At 41.1% G+C, this 16,471-nt stretch overlaps 1 protein-coding gene across 1 annotated transcript; it reads right to left on the bottom strand.

Annotated features, from left to right (window-relative positions):
• Positions 1–2,493: 2,493 nt before the first annotated feature.
• On the bottom strand, positions 2,494–14,840 carry MED6 (mediator complex subunit 6). The gene is made up of 8 exons (XM_042791080.1): positions 14,729–14,840; positions 10,949–11,108; positions 9,826–9,917; positions 7,122–7,204; positions 6,307–6,415; positions 5,729–5,844; positions 4,965–4,992; positions 2,494–4,372 (listed from the first exon to the last, which is right to left on the bottom strand). Exons 1-8 carry the CDS (start codon positions 14,748–14,750, stop codon positions 4,242–4,244), a joined length of 741 nt encoding a protein of 246 aa, XP_042647014.1. The 5' UTR covers positions 14,751–14,840; the 3' UTR covers positions 2,494–4,241.
• Between the last annotated feature and the right edge of the window lie 1,631 nt (positions 14,841–16,471).

Genomic DNA, 16,471 nt, shown 5'->3' with positions numbered 1-16,471 from the left:
AAATACTGCAGCAATCTGTAGCTACTTCAACTGCAGAAACATTTGTTTGGCAGGTGTAACTGGCTTTCTCACAATTCATCAGTGGTTTTCACATTTTTTTTTCAATCTTGTAGCCCCCTGAAGTTTCCAGTAAAGGTGCAAGCTGCTATGGAATTGAATCCTACCAGCAAGAGGTTTACTTTTCTCGCTTACCTTCTGTGGAGTCTTTAGGCACAGATCACAAAACTCCAGCAGCCTTGGGGACCACAGGTTGAAATCCACTGTCCTGGCAGAAAGAAATTAAGCCTTCTGATTGTTGAGAGATCAATAATACATCATAACTCATCCCACTGGGAAAATTTCTCCTCACCCATCTATGATCCACATTAGGCTACAGAAGGACACTTGTCATATAAGTAACCATCCATTTGTTCTGTGCATGGTTATAGGACCAAAGCAACACTTTAACAAAAATTCACCTTCCTCTCAAAAAAAAAAAAATTGTCTTGAACCTTGAATGCCCAGTTATCATCATTTGTTTTGCCATTGAAAAAAATATTGAGGAAAATTGAAAAAGTGTATCACATCAGCTTTTGTTCAGAAGCCATCTGTTAGTTCAGAGAAGCCACAGTCTATTTGCGTAACAATTCTTCACCACTTTTCTCACAGGGAACCACCATGTCTCAAAATAAAGCTAATCTCTCCCCTTTGCTTTGTCTCTCCTGTTCCCCATACCCTTCTAACCTTGCTCCAAGTACAGCTTGCTTTGGCAAACAACACATACAGACCGCCCAAACGGCATCTTTCATTGCTATGAAAAGGTTACCAAAATACTAAGTATGGGGGCAGAGGCAGCAGAGAGGAATGGGCAAGAATAGCACACATCACCTGGTCAGATCTTACATAGTGAAAAGATGAAAAAAACCAGTATTTCTGCTGTGAGACACCAGTAGCTTTACACAGTGAATTGAGGTAGCTAGACTGCCCCTCTTCCTACAGTCTGGATAGATTTTTGCATGTATGTGTATATATACATGTATATATATCTGTTCATGTGTATACACACATTTATATGTACTTTCAAGCTCTCAGAAGAATGTTTCTATTAGAGTTCTAAGTCACTTTTAGCTCCTGCTACCCCGTGATTTAGGCCAAGAAAAGCCCTTTTGAAGTCTGAATGGTTATTATCTAAGAGCAAAAAGTACAGATAGCTCTCCCGTCCAAGCAAATCTCTCCTTTATGCAAAAGTGACACACAGGGCAAATTTCAGATGAAAGTGAAATAAACAAGCAGTTCTGTAAGCTTTACAAATTCTGAAGGTCCTTTGAAGGACTTTGGAGCTCATTCTCCAAACCAAGAGACAGTGTATAAACATCAGAGAGAAAAGGCCTAGATTCTCATATCCTGAAAAACGTTACTGACTAGAAGATAGATGCTTAACAGCTTTTCGATAGTAAATTACTTAGAGTTTCCACAGTAATATCTGACATAATATCACTAAAATAAGTTAATATCAAGGCTCACTTAACTGATAAAATTATTTTAGAGTATCGTCTCAGCAAGTAACAGGATCAGAAGATATTTCAGTCCCTCATATGGTAAACCTTCAGCATTGAAGGACAGGTACTAAGAAATTAATGCACGCATTAGTAATATCCTTTACTGCTTTATTATACAGTTCTCTCAGGAAGATCATTCCCCTGAAGAGGCTTATCACATTCGAATGCATTGTTTCATGCATGGAAGCCATTTTCTATCCTCTCAGTAGCTTAGATGCTGGCACTTTAGCTCAGATGGATCAGATCAGAAGTCCATCCTTTTTAATGCTCTCTGACACCAGCCACCATTTCCACAGAAAGCAAAAAGGCTGTTAAGAGATGCAGACGTGAGAACAGTCTGCCCCTTCAAGTTCCACCCTCATCTCTGAGCCAGCCCTAATTCTGAGCATGGAATATAACAACTCAGTCTAAATGTAACTCCGGTTCAGCTTCATTAGCTTGTCCCTCTATTTTTGTACTGAGACAGAACAAGAGTTCTCTGCTTTCCTACTTGCTTTGCAGTACTCAGTTTTATAAAGACTCAGTATTTGCCTTTTTTTCCCTAAGGAACTAAAGTCTTTATCCTCCAAGTGGCTTCATATGAGAAACTTTCTCCTATTCATTTTATCACCCTTCTTCAAACCCCTCTACTTTAGGATAATTTTTTTTTTCAGACATTGAGCTGTACTACACACTATTTCAGGTAAAGTCCAGTGACTGATAGAATACTTTCTCCTACTATGTGTTCTAGCATCCATTTTTGACAAAGATGTATGTGCCTTCAGCAATAAGCAGGATACCTTTCTTCTGCTAGTAACGTTAAACCTTTCCTTGGTGTCTAAGTAAATTTTTCTCCCTCAAAAAAAGACCCAAACAAACCACAAAACACCCTAGATCTTCATTACAGTGCACTCTAGTCATCTTTCTTGCTTATTTTTTTCCAAATGACATACAGGTTCTCAGTAATACAAATAACTATAGAGAAATTCAGCTCCTTTAATGGCCATTTTCAAGGACTTTATTCTGGACATCAAAAATCCAGCAAGGACTCTTGAGGTTCCTCATCACTCATGTCTCATTTCTGGAGATCCCCCTTTCCATCATGGGATGGGTAAGATGATGGCTTTGGTGCTTCTTGAGCTCCTTGCTTTCAGAGGAATTTAATACAAGAAAGAATCAACACCCTTTTGTTCTAAGTGTATTCACACTACCTTGTAATTATTCAATTCTGAATAATTAGCTCTGTCTTGTTTTGAGTATCCCAGAATAACTGCTTTCTGTATCTTCACTTGATATAAGAGTTCACATTAGCTTATTACCTACTTCTATCAACATCTGGAGAAATAGCTGTTCAAACATGACCCTTAAGTACAGCAATATATGAATTTTACGTCTGTATCTACCTCTCTAAAGTTGTAACTTTGGATTACAAGACAAAAATTACATAGGTCTTTGCATCATTCCATAGCTACCTAGTCAGAGCTGTTTATTAGTTACTGAAACATAAATAGTCTCTTATAACCTCAAAATAAATTTGACGCAGCTATCTAAGCACATCTTAGCCTTCCTTCCTATTTACATTTTGTTTGCTATGTACAGACCTTTTTCTTGCTTACTGTGGTAAGAAAAGAAAGCAGGTAAGTCATGAAAAGAAAACAAGCTATTTCAAGGATTGCTCCATTATTTCAGTGAAAAAACAAACCCAAATAAATAGTAATTTCTTTGCAATGGATGACTTCTAATTTTTTGGAAAAAAAAAAAAAATTGTTTGTGTAGGCAACATGCTTAAATAGCAGAGTGTATAGCTGTCAGTGATGTTTCTCTTCCACTGCCCTGCCTCCTCAAGTCTAGAAGGCCGACGACTAAACAAGGTGATCAGATGCAGCAAGAAAGTGCTAGAAGCACTGAAAAAGAGATGTAATTGATATATTTGAGTTACAGTGAAAAAAGAAGAAATATAAACAGCTTCACCGAGTATGCAATAGCAAAACATTCTGGCCTGTTTTATGTTGTCATAAATCTCTCACAGAACACCAGCTTTTTTATTATGAAAGACCAGCTTAACCATTAAATAAAATAAGTGCCCAAGAACATTTGGAGACTGAGAGCAGTCTGATATCTAATTACATGGATTTGAGCCTCCAGTTATCAAATCTTTTATCTGTATCCCAAGCATACTGAAGGCACAGGAATTTATAGCAGGCAGCCTAAATCCTTTAGTTGAACTTTTCTTTCTCAAAATAGCACACAGTATATTCCAATATCCAAGCAAAAAAAATGCTGCCAGCACATACAGCATATTTGCTGCTAACAAAGTAAGCATTTAAGAAAGGCATTCCAGCAGCCATGAGTTTTTTATTTGCCAAGAATTCAGGTTTTTTTTTTTATAGAAAAGTTGTTTTTTTTTTTTTTATGTAGAAAACCAAGACACAAGGGATGCAAGAGTTTGTAAAGATTTCAGGAGGCTGCAAAATATGTCCATGTAAAAGCCATTCTCAGAAGCCAACATTCAAAACAAGAAGACTGAAAACACCTTCTTTGAGGCAGCTCACATCTTGACATTAACATTTGCGTGACAGGTTTCTACAGAAAAAGCTGGTCTGGTGACTACTTCAGTCCCTGCATTGTCAGTCTCAGTGGAAGATCTTAAATATAAAGAAAGGAGACTAAGAATCTCCTGTTTTCCAGGTACTGACTAATCCAGATGTGTAACAACTTCTCCCATCACTGGAGTCTCATCCGTTTTTCAGGTGGTCCTTTAGCACCAGCACTCTGCTGAGCATTCTTTACAGTCTCTTTTTCCTCTGGCTTGACAGCTTCAGGGGCTGGTTCTGGTTCCTTCTTGATTTGATCCACTTAAGAAGTAACAGCAAAACAAAGTTAAAGCTCCAATTTTTATTCCTAAAATACTGTTCAGAGTACTTTGACATCAACAGTATTTTCTAAGGGGCAAAATTAAGTTCAAAGGTACAAGAATAACTAAGGTCTAAATTCATACCTATACAGGTGAAAAAGTGGAACAGATTGAAGAGATACAGTTCACGCTTTTCCTGTTTTGAGGTTGCTTATGATCAACTCAAAGCCTTCATATGCTTCCTTGAGCTTGCAGCACCATGCAAAATCACTAAGATGCTGGACTGGCTAAACTGTTCCCTCATTCACCCCTTCACCCAACTCCTGCTTTCAAAGGCCATTTCCTTGCATTTGGACCTTCAGTTTTGCAGATAGAAAGGGCAGGAGAGTAAACACACATTTTTTCAATTTCACTCTGGCTGTCACAGAGAACTCTTATCTAGTACTTTGCTCTTACCTAGTCCTTTGCACAATTAGGCAATGCCAGAACTCCTAATCACCTCAGTGGCAGCAGCAAGGAGCTTATATGGCAACTGGAAGACTCTACTATATATAGCATATTTTTTAAGTCATGTGAGAAGATTAGAGTTTTACCTGGGATAGGCTTTTCTCCAGGCTTTTGCTGTGGGGAAGGAAAAAAAAAAAAAAAAAATCAATGAAACCGAAGACATAGTTCTTAACCCTTCCTACTATTCATTTGGAACATAAACCAAACAATGAACTGTCATACGTAAGATCACTAAATACACTTTAAACAAAATGCAACTATTTTAACATCCAGTTTTTCCTCTGACAACTGGAAAGCACTAAAACAAAAGAATAAGCAGTTAGCCGTTTTTTCCTACATCTAAGGAGTAAACAGTTTTGTGAGATGCTGAACATAATTTCCTTTGCTCCCAAGCAGAAGACCTGCTTGTCTCTAGCAGCCATTTGTTTCACCAGAGGTAATCACAACTTCACAGAATGTCAAGAATTTCCACGTTAATTAATGAGCCTCCAGAACAATGGAGTAACTAAAACAAAATAGCTGTAGGGGCTCAATTGAGTTCACAAAGCAGGAAACTGGAAGCAGCAGCAAAATCTGATAGCTGACAAGAACAGACCCTCTGTGATTAGATAAGGAATCTGTATAATAAAATTCCCCCTCAAAGTTTTGCCAAGGTCTTAATGACTCCCACAATTACAAAGGGAAATCCTACACTGCAATCAGAGCCTTCCATTTAAAATTTATTATCTAATCCACATTACCATTGCAGAAAGCACACAAAATTCCAATTCAGCTTCAGCTGGTCAAGTATTTATGACTGCCTTAAGTTCTAAGTAAGTTACAGTAATACTATGGCTTATAAGCGTCATACCTGAACAAATCTGGGTGGAAACTTTTGTCTTAGGTCTAAAAGCAAAGCATCTACCCGTTGCCTTTGGAAAATAGAACTTGGTTCTTCTTTCTTCTTGGCTTTTGGTTTAGCTTTCTCTGCAAGTTACAGAAATGTAAGAGAAAGATGTGTTAAAAGTTCTGTTCTCTTAGCAGCTCTTTGTTGTTTGACAAGTTGGTATTCATCTCCAAATATCATCTACATTTTCCCTTTGACATCAGTTATTTTTTGTGTGGAAGACATATTAAGGACCTCCTGATGAACCTCCTTCTTACTTCCTGACAAACTGGTTTGGCTTCTGAAAACGTGCTTTGGTCTCCAGTGGGTTGAAGAGTTGCACACTTTGTTGACACACAGCTCACCATTTTCATCTCCCACCCATGCCTCAATGTTCATGCCCACCAGCACAGAAGAGCAATACTCCTTAGAGATCACTAACTTACCCTTCCAAAAGACAGCCACTTAACCTTATCTTTACGCCATCACCGTGCACTGTCTCAAGCTCTTCCCTACATTACCTTCCCTCTCCCAAAGTACACAGGAGCAACCATAAATCATACCTCGTTCTTCTTGATCTTTGAAATGCCACCAGTAGCCTTTGGATGGGTGATAGCGACAGTAGGACATAGCTTCTTCAAACGCAGACTGAATTCCATGCACTGCAGTGAGCTTTCAGAACAAGAACATAAGGCAGTGTTCAGAATTTAAGGAGAAAATACAGCATACATTTTTGAAAGCAGGGATTTTAAAATTAGTATTCGATATTCATTTTGCTCTGTGAAGGGAACTTGGGACGCTTAGCTTTGGACCAAGATGTAATCTCTTTAACGGGTTCTCACAAGACCTTTTCTGAAATGTTTTTCTAAACTGACAGAGAAAAGCTTGCAAAAGCAGTAGCTTACTAGAACAGAAGAAATCAAAACAAACCTGAGTATCCAATTTAAAAAGAAATATCACATCATCTTAAAAACATAAGACTCATTTAAAGAGAAATATTACATTACCTTAACATTAACATTCCAAAGCAAGCTTCACTGAATATGCATTTAATTATTATTTCATATGTATTTGTCACGTAATTTTTCTTTTATTATTCAAACCTCATGCTGTTCCACCAACTGTGTAGCTTCAGTTATTCCGATTCTTCATCCTTAAACAATGTATCCTACTTTTTGGACCATACCGCACTCTCCCAGGATCTTTCATTTCCATGTGGGATGCACAGCATATTAACCAGTGGGGTTTGTTTTAAGTTACTGTATACTACACAAGATCTTTCCTCAAAACAGCGAGGGAGGGATTTAAACAGCTTGGGGAACAACCAAAAGTAAAAGCAGATACAAACCAGTATGCATCAAATGCACAGAACACTTACAACTCTGGAGTTAATGACAGACCCTAAGTCCGGTGCCTGATAAATCACTCCAGCAATAATATAGTAGTCAGCCAATGGAATAACTGTGGGGAGGAGAAAAAAAAAGGCAGAATCAATTTAAAGTTCTGGCTGAAGACTGTGTATTTGTTGCTGAATTTCAGTAGTAACAGCAGAAATTGCAATACTCATCTCATTACCAAATTTTCTCCTTTTAATCTTTTCCTTCAAGGTGCTTTATTTGCACCTTAGCCACAGGCTGATAAGGGGGCAAAAAAAAAAAGCAAGGTCTGCTTTACAGATAGAAAAGCATCAGCTTTAAGTCCTGTCCTACTGCAAACAAATAATTGACCTTACAGAAGTTGGTGTTTTCAGATCTACACAAGAGGAGTCAAGTGAACCGCACTGGAATTAGTTCCACTTGCCCTTGCTATTGCTAGAAACCCACAACAGCATAAGATCTCATTCTTCTGGCGTCAGCTTTCTCCAACTTGTACAGTCCTCTTAGCTAGATTTCCCAGACCAAATGGCAGCTAAGCACACGCAGAGCATGCCTTTCTAAATTAATAACATTCTGCAAAGAAAATATTACCTTCCAAAGGCATTTGCTAAATCAGATTTGGAACCCCTACTGACTACTCAAAAATTCTTTTTCATTAGAGCTGCACTGCAGAGGAACATCACAGTTGCCTCCATAATACCCTGACAAACATTCTTCAATTCAGAAATCACAGCGATGCCATCGCTTCGCATTCCTAAGGCTCTTACCTGTGTGCACATTTGTCCCATCTCCTCCATCTGTATTAACACATTCTGTCTGAACCTTTTTACTGACAGGACCCAATTCATCCAGTACTTGCATTTTATGAAGCTTGGACAGCTGCCTAAATTAACAGACCAAGACAGCTGGGTGCATATTACAGCCAGTACAGCACTTCTCCTCAAAAGAAAGAGGATTCTCAGCATTTCCTTAGAAGTGGAGCAAGACACAGACCAACCGCTTTACTGTCTCACAGCTCTATACCAGAGCAGCCTGCTTTCCTATACAGGTAACTCTCCCTAATCATTGGATCTAAAGATTTTCCAAAATCCCTTCAAGCAGGCAAAAACTTGGCTTAAAGAATTTTAAATATAAATACTTTTAAAAACAAAAAACAAACAAACAAAAAAACACAAACAGAAAAACACAAAGAAGTCGTAAGACGGGCCTGTACCAGCTCTGACACTAGCTGTGAACTCATTAAATTTTAGTATTTCATCCCCATTCTCACATCTCAAATACAACAGTATTTGTCCTATGATAAAATGAAACACATGGATAACATTTGAGCTAGGGAACTATGCAATTCAATCAAGGTATCTAGCATAAACTGTACAGTCACAATGGGAAAAATGTTACCAAACAAGTCCCAGTTAAGTTCCACCAAAGATATATTTGCATTACAGCAAGTCTGAACACAAATATTGTGGAAGCCCCAACTCTGCTTTTGATCTAAAAATAGTCAGAACAGGAAATTAAGGGCTGCATGATATTGCCATACTCACTTTTTGAAAGCTAGATTCAAAACCTTTATTAAAGAAACAACTTGTAAAAATTTATTAAAGAAGGAATCACATAAGTTCTTTTTCAGTATGGAACTGCAATATAAAGAGGCCACTACACGATATAAGCAAATAATAAGCATTGCTGGACAAAGCAAAGTCCTATACAAAACTAAAATGTATCTGCAGAGCCTAAGTTGCTTAAAAAAAAGTTAAAAAAATAACTAGCATTAACCTCTTTTTACATTTCTTTTTCATAAAGCTTACTCCAAAATAACCTGAATTATTTTAAATATACACGCAGTAAACACAGAAGACAGTCCAATAACTATGTGGCTACTTTTTTAGTCAATCACACATGCACAAACAAATTTAAGTTTAAAAAGGAATAATGAAGCCAGTTGCATGCAAATGGGAAAAAAAAGCTAAGGTATTTAATGTAAAACTTGTAAACTTCATCAACGACACTAAGAAGGAGTGGTGCTGTTGTCAGAAGATTCACTCGTGATTCCAAAGTACTCCATTCTCGGGAGAATAACCAGAACAAGCAGCATTTATGGTATCTCAGGGTCATTTTTTACATGGGTCCTTGTCTTCTACTGACAAGATCCTACTCAGCAGTATAACCAGTCCACAGTTGAAGGTGGAAATTGTGCAGAATAAGAGTGATGTGACACAAATAGAAGCATGAATGATCCCTCTCCCTAACTAATGGAATCATGGTTCTCCAAAATAAAGCAATCAATCACATACTAGCCACTTTAGACGATTAGCTCAAATTAAACTAAGCTCATCAGCACCAAGCAAGAATATCGCTAGCCTTAAATTAAAATAATTAAAATGAAAAATCTTGCATAGCCTAACAGATAAATACGACGTGGCATAAACACTACTACCAATTTCCCATGGCAAAATATAGCACAGGGCAGCACTTTCTCACTGCACGCTTCACATTTCACCACAAGATGGCAATCCCTGCTATTAGCACACTAGAGGTCACTCTGCTAGACAAAGTATCTCCACCCCACCACAGAACCTAATACCCTTTTATTTAAAGATCAAGACAGAAGAGGGCAATCAGAAGTGCTTAAACACAAATTAGGACCAGAAAAAGGCGACTGAATGATTGGCTTTCTCAACAGTGCACAGAACTGAGTGACCTTACCTTGCGTTGGAGATTGCCTTTGCTGCTTCCTGATAATGAAGAGAATGGGCTCTTGAGCATGAAGAAGGATGTACTCCACCCCAACCATCTGGCTGAAAAAAAAGCAACCAGAGTAAGTATCTTCCTCAAAGTAAAAACCTGTAGGATGTGAAGAGCCACCATAGGGCCTGGCTGTAAAGGGATGAAGTTCTGATGCTTTGGAACCTCTTCTACGTAATGTGCAATAAACAAAAGCATAGGATTTCCTGAGCTAGCTATTAAAACCTAGCTGCATAAGCAAAGGGAGCTACAACCACCTGACACAACGTCTAAGTAGAGCATGTTAGCAAACAAATAAATAGCGAAAAAGATAACCTATCATCACAGAGATGTCATTTAAACACAGAAACAAAGGACCAGTGTATGATGTGACCATCCATGTGCTTGATGTGAAAGCCTCTCTGCACACACATCTGAGCACAAGTGACTTTACCATTGAACTTTCAGCTCAGCTTACACACTCCCTATCTATCATATTGTGGAGTCTTTAAATAGTTCTCCAACATCTCACTTGTGCTCAGTGTAGCAGATGGGGAACTGCAAAGAAAGTTAACTTGCGCATGCTGCAATCTCATTACACAACCATCTGTGATCAGTTTATTTACAACACTCACTACTTTTATTATCCATACTAAAAAGCCAGCTCTCTGGAGGAATTATATACTAATTATGGCACATCGCCAGTGGGATATGGAAACACAAACCACTAATGAACTCAAAGTGTCCCCTAACATAAACCCTATTCACAGTAGAAAAATGTTTAGCTACATTACCATCACTCAGGTTCTGTTGAGATGGGAGGATGAGAGAAGATAGTTTTCTAATTCAGAGAAATTTCTAAAAGCTGATTTACTGGAATCTCAGAACATACATAGAATCCTTCATGCTTAACACCTCCTTGAAATGGCATAAGAGGAAGTAGAAGACATCCAAATACAAAAAAAGCTGGGCTCCCTGGCAAGCAGTGGGATTAAAAAGCACAGAACAGAGGGAGGTTTCCAGCATGCTTCCACTCAGCCATCAAAGCCTCTGGGTGGAGGGACAGAGGACACTGCACAGGAGGCAGTTCCAAACTATAACTTACTTCAGATGGTCCAAGGTCATCCGCTGCATTTTGACGACTTCATTGTTACACGTTCGGTCATAGAATGGGTTGCTTCGCTCTGAGAAATAGTCCAACACACTCCCATTGTTTAATATTGGAATCCAGGAGCTGTCAACCCAGGAAATTCCCAAGAGATTATCTGGGAAGAGAAGTTTACACTGAGTACCAAAGCAGCCTGAAAAACTACAAATACCTCCAAGAGTAAGTTGCTACCAGTTAATGATTATAGCAGGGGCAGCAGGTGGAACACAGCCTCACAGAAACAAGTTCTAATTAAAAATGCGTTTCATAAAGTTTAACCTTCTGCAGTTCTGTTGTACACACACAGTAGAAATATAGTCTTTTTTTATTATCACACTTTTCTTTCCTTGACCATTAGCTGCTGGTATACCTTTATGTCTCAAGAATGTGAGTAGGGTCTGTGTGCACATGTGTGTGTCGTGTTGGTGGGAGTTAGTTAGCTCTGATACTATATATAATATCATTATCATACTACATCTATTCAGTAGTATTATATACAGTTCATTTTATGAACCGCAGCATTAGCTGAGTAGAAAGACAATCCAAAGCATGGTTCCTTTTGGAAGCTAGGTCTCGGGTAAGTTGAATTTACTAAACGAAGTTAGAATCAGTTATGGGGCCAAGGGGGAAGTGATACACCCTACACTAAATCTGATCATGGTCGTGTTTAAAACAGTTTATTTCTTACAAAAATAGCTTCCAAGCTGTAAACTATGATGCTGAAAAATAGGTAAAACTCTACAGACACCTATGAAACCAAGAGTTTTCTTCTGCTAAAACCAATGAATAAACTACTGAGTGAAACAAAATACTGGCATTGGTAACACTTCTAAGACGTTCTGTTACTAAAAATACGTATCACTGATATCACAGCAGCTGATACTGTTATGTTTCGAAGATTATTATTTTTATACGGGTGAAATCTATAATAAACAAAATAACCCAAAACAGCAGACACAAAGATGCTATCTTTGAGGAGATGTTTCCCAGTAGTCTTGAACAAGAAATTCTATTCCCGACTCTACAATTAATCTGCCAAACCATCTGCAGCAAATTACTTATTCCATAACTCAGTGGATATTACGTAAATCTAACTACAGAATATTAATTATATAAAAAAAGCAAGCTTTAAGTGAAACATACTCTGTAACCTGCAAATCATTATATGCCAGTTAAGTTCCTACAGATCTGGGGACATTTGAATGGACTTCATTACTTCACTGCAGCAAAATGAAGTTCCTCAAGCAGACCAAAGAAACCAGTGTCAACAATTGGTTCCACAGTCAACAAATCTACCAACATTTAAGATCCATGAGGCTCCCTGAAAAGCACTCTGAAATTCATCCATTTGAAATTGCAGCAGGAGCAAATAGAATTTCCAAGACAAAACAAAGAAAGTCATTGTTTCGAATTAAAAAACGTAAGTGATGAGAAGTCACTGAAGACCAAAGAACTGAAATTCCCTTCTTGCAGGAACCATTTCCTTATGTTCACACATTATATACATACCCAGAACTCGCACTTATCATTCCACTGTGAATATCTTACTTCTGCAACAACTCTGCATGCTCAAGGATGACTGGATCAGTTCCAAAAATGTCAGCTCATATACTATTAGCAGTTTCTCTGTGGAACAGTTAATAAAGTAACACTAGCTGCCCAGCAAACCAGGAAAAATGCAGCATAAATAATCATGCGTAAATCATTTTGTCTTGTTAATCTCAGAATTGCCAGCTTTAACTCTTTCATAGAATGGGGAGGGGAAGTCTAGAGGCATGAATGTTATTTCACATACGCTATTCACTTTCCTCACTGTAAAAAAGGGAATCTCAGGAACACAGCACTAAGATCCACTATTAAGCACTTAAGTTGTGGTAGCATTGACTATCCTAAATGCCTTTCAAAACCAACATACAAGCTTTCTTTCCCAACAAAACCAAAATCTTAAGTGCTTGCAAACTTTTCTTGCTTTTATGATTAACAATAACTACATTTCTCAAGTGGAATGTCAGGCAAGCTTCATATATATGCATATAGCTATAATGCTTTATATAGACTGATAAATGTACCTTAAAATTGCATCTAAAGATGGGCTCGATCGTCCATAGCTGCTTAGTGCCAATATTTATAATTGCCTTCATAACTAGCAAGATTATTCTCTTAAACTATTCTTGGAAAAAAAGGGGAGGAAGAACAAAACCAACCATGAACCTGACACGCCTGTTACTCCTGTTAGGGAGGGAGTACTTCTGAGTTTTTTGGGTATGATAAAAGATGGTGTTCCTGCTTCCCCGTTCCTTTAAAAAATGGGACATCTTGTTCAAAGCATTTTTTGCAAAATTTGCATCACAGATGCAGAAGTAAAGTGTTTGTGACAATACTGCCAATCTGCCATGAATGTCAAAACAATTTGGGAGACAATCCAGCAAACCATGATAAAAATAAGAGGAGAGCAATTCACACAGTTTGCTGTACTTGGCCTTGCTGGCTGGAGAACCCAACACTAGGTTTTGACAAACCGAGAGGAAGAGAAAAATAGTTTGTTAGCTTAAAAATAGAAGTATGCCTCAAAAATCTACTTAACATATTGAACCATATTAAATAAAAGACTTTGAGGGAGCTTAAATGATCTGGATTAAAACAGAAGGTTCTCACACCAGCTAATAACTTAATACAGCACTCCTCCATTAATTGTCCACATAGCTTCTTGCTGCAATCTGAAGCAAGGCAGTCAGAAAATCAAACAGGACTGCAGCCATCATTAAGTAAGACTGAAGAAAAAAAGAGGAAAAACCCTCTATTGCATTTTATCAAAACTAACCCCCCATGAGCTCTCCCTAAACATCTCTTCTTGGCCATGCTCTGTGACTCCACCACACAGGCTTTCAGTGTGTTTCCACTCAGACACCCTTATGGATAAAAATAATTTCCTTTCTTATGCCCCCTCAACCCCTTCTTTCTCTCTCAAAGTTCAAACACTTCACAGTAATTTAACCTATGCTTTGTTTACAATGTAAACCTTATTAACACTTCACTCAAATATCACCCCTTCTTCTTCAAAACACACTTTCTAGTCACATCCCTGAATTCTCACCCTCACTGTTCATGTTCTCAGTTTCTCCAGCTTTCTCTCTGGTTTTCCCAACACCTAACCTGCCTCATCACATCCACCCCAAGTGCTGGTAAGATTACCAGCCTAACTCGCTGCTTTGGTCTCACACAAGTCCCACATGTCCCAGTGTTTCCCACTTTCCTCCACGCTTCCGAGATAAAACTCTTTTTTTTTTTTTTTTCAGCTGTCCCCTTGCGTTACAGTCTCACACCAGGACCTCCTTTCCTCACCTGAAAAGGCAGAATCGCACCAGAACCGAGGCCGGGTTTTCCCAGGCGGCCCTGAACACACCCTCCCAGCCTGCCTCACATCCAAGAAAACTGCTTTTTGGACAGTTTTTCCTCCCAGTTCCTTCTCATGACGCGGAGACACGAGCAATGCTACTCAACTCTCCCGGGCACAGTCTTCAAAGACACGCAAACCCACTCGGCAGCTCCCTTGCCCCTGCGGAGCGCCAACAGACCCGGCAGCCCTGTCAGCCTCGCACCCCACCGGCCGGTAACCCGGGCCCTCCCCGGGGCGAGGGCTACCAGCCCCCGGCCCGCCCGGACGCTGCCCCGCACACCCACATCGCCGCCCGGGGAGCCCCGAGCGCCCAGGCCCGGCCCGGCCCGGCCCGGCCCTACCTCGGATGTCCACGGCCGCCATGGCCGCTCCGCGCGCTTCCGCCCGGCGCCCTGGCGGAAGCGGGATAGAGCGGCGCCGGCGACAGAGACGGGGGACGAGAGCGGCGCCACGCCCGGCGGGGCGGGGGCGAGGGGCGGGGCCTCCGGGTGCGGGGCGGGGCCAGCCGGGGGAGCCCGCGGTGGGGCAGCCCGGCCGTGGGGTGCGGTGGGGTGGGGGTGGGGTGAGTGGGATGGGATTGGATAGGGTGCGGTGGGGGGGGGGTGAGCGGGATGGAGTGGGATGAGATGGGGTGCAGTGGGGTGGGATAGGGGTGCGGTGGGATGGGATGGGGTGGGATGAGATAGGGGTGGAGTGGGATAGGAGTGGGGTGGGGTGAGTGGGATGGGAAGGGGTGCAATGGGGTGGGGTGGGATATAGATGCAGTGGGATGCGATGGGATAGGATAGGGTGGGATGGGATGGGATAGGGGTGGGGTGTGATGGCATGGGATGGGGTCTGCGGTGGCGTGAGTGGGATGGGATGGAGTGTGGTGGGATAGGATTGGGGTAGGGTGCAGTGGTGTGGAGTGGGGTGGGATGGGACAGGAGTGTGGTGGGGTGGAGTGGGGTGAGTGGGATGGGGTGCAATGGGGTGGGGTGGGATAGGGGTGCAGTGCGGTAGGATGGGATGCAATGCGATGGGATAGGGTGGGATGGGATAGGGGTGGGGTGGGATGGGGTGTGATACGGGTGGAGTGGGGTGAGTAGGATGGGATGGGGTCTGGTGGGATGGGATTGGGGTGGGGAGCGGTGGGATGCGATGGGATGGGATAGGGGTAGGGTGGGATGGGGCAGGAGTGGAGTGGGATGGGATAGGGTAGGGTAGGGTGGGATGGTATGTGGTGGGGTGGAGTGGGGTGGGGTGGGAGAACGTCCCTCATCCCAACACGCAGTCGCTGGCCAGAGAAACAGCAGTGAGAAACAAAGGGTTGTGCTGCCCCAGCCTCCCACCACAACTGCAAGGGAAGCTGCTCTTCACCCATCAGTGATGAATAACCAGAACAACGGCATTAGTGATGAAAACTAAATGCATTTTTAATGCTAATTATGAGCTGTTTGTTCAAAAACAGAGATACAGTCATCTTACAATCTTTTTCACCTCATCTTGGCCCTCTGGCAATTGCCAGTCACTTTCAAAGTGAAAGAGAAGTGGGCTGCAGGTTCCTGCTGAGCATCACCCATCCTGGTCGAGTTGACTGGGGTAGCCCAGACTCAGATTGCTGTGTGGGAAGCTTATGGGATGTTTGAGCTCACACCATCAGAACACTGCATGGTTCCTGTCCTGAGTCTCGGTCCTTGGCATTTTGACTCTTAAGGGATACTACCTGTCATTTATAGGGTGAAGAACAACATTGAGTGGGTGGAGGAACATACATACACTGAAGATTAACAAGGTTTTTATCTAGACTGACAACCACAACCCACCAACCCGCTGTGCAGAGCGCCCAATCCCCCCCAGATCTGCCCAGGTCAGCCGTGCCTGCGCTGGGAGCAGCAGGGGCTCTGAGGTGAGCCTGGCGGTTATCACCTCGCTGCTGGCACGTCGGGGTGGTAACTGCTGATGGGATTTCTTCCCTCTTCTGCTAGAGACGTGCATAGTGTGTATAAAGTACAGGAAAGGGATATTGTTATTGTACCACAGCAATCAAAAAGTTAGGACAAACCAGAGCTGATGCTGCCTATTTGCTCTTTATTTAGTCCTCT

The sequence above is a fragment of the Tyto alba genome, unplaced genomic scaffold, assembly GCF_018691265.1.
Source record: "Tyto alba isolate M040663 unplaced genomic scaffold, T.alba_DEE_v4.0 Super-Scaffold_18, whole genome shotgun sequence".
NCBI classification, from domain to species: Eukaryota; Metazoa; Chordata; class Aves; order Strigiformes; family Tytonidae; genus Tyto; species Tyto alba.
This window is presented reverse-complemented; position numbering and strand designations above follow the sequence as displayed.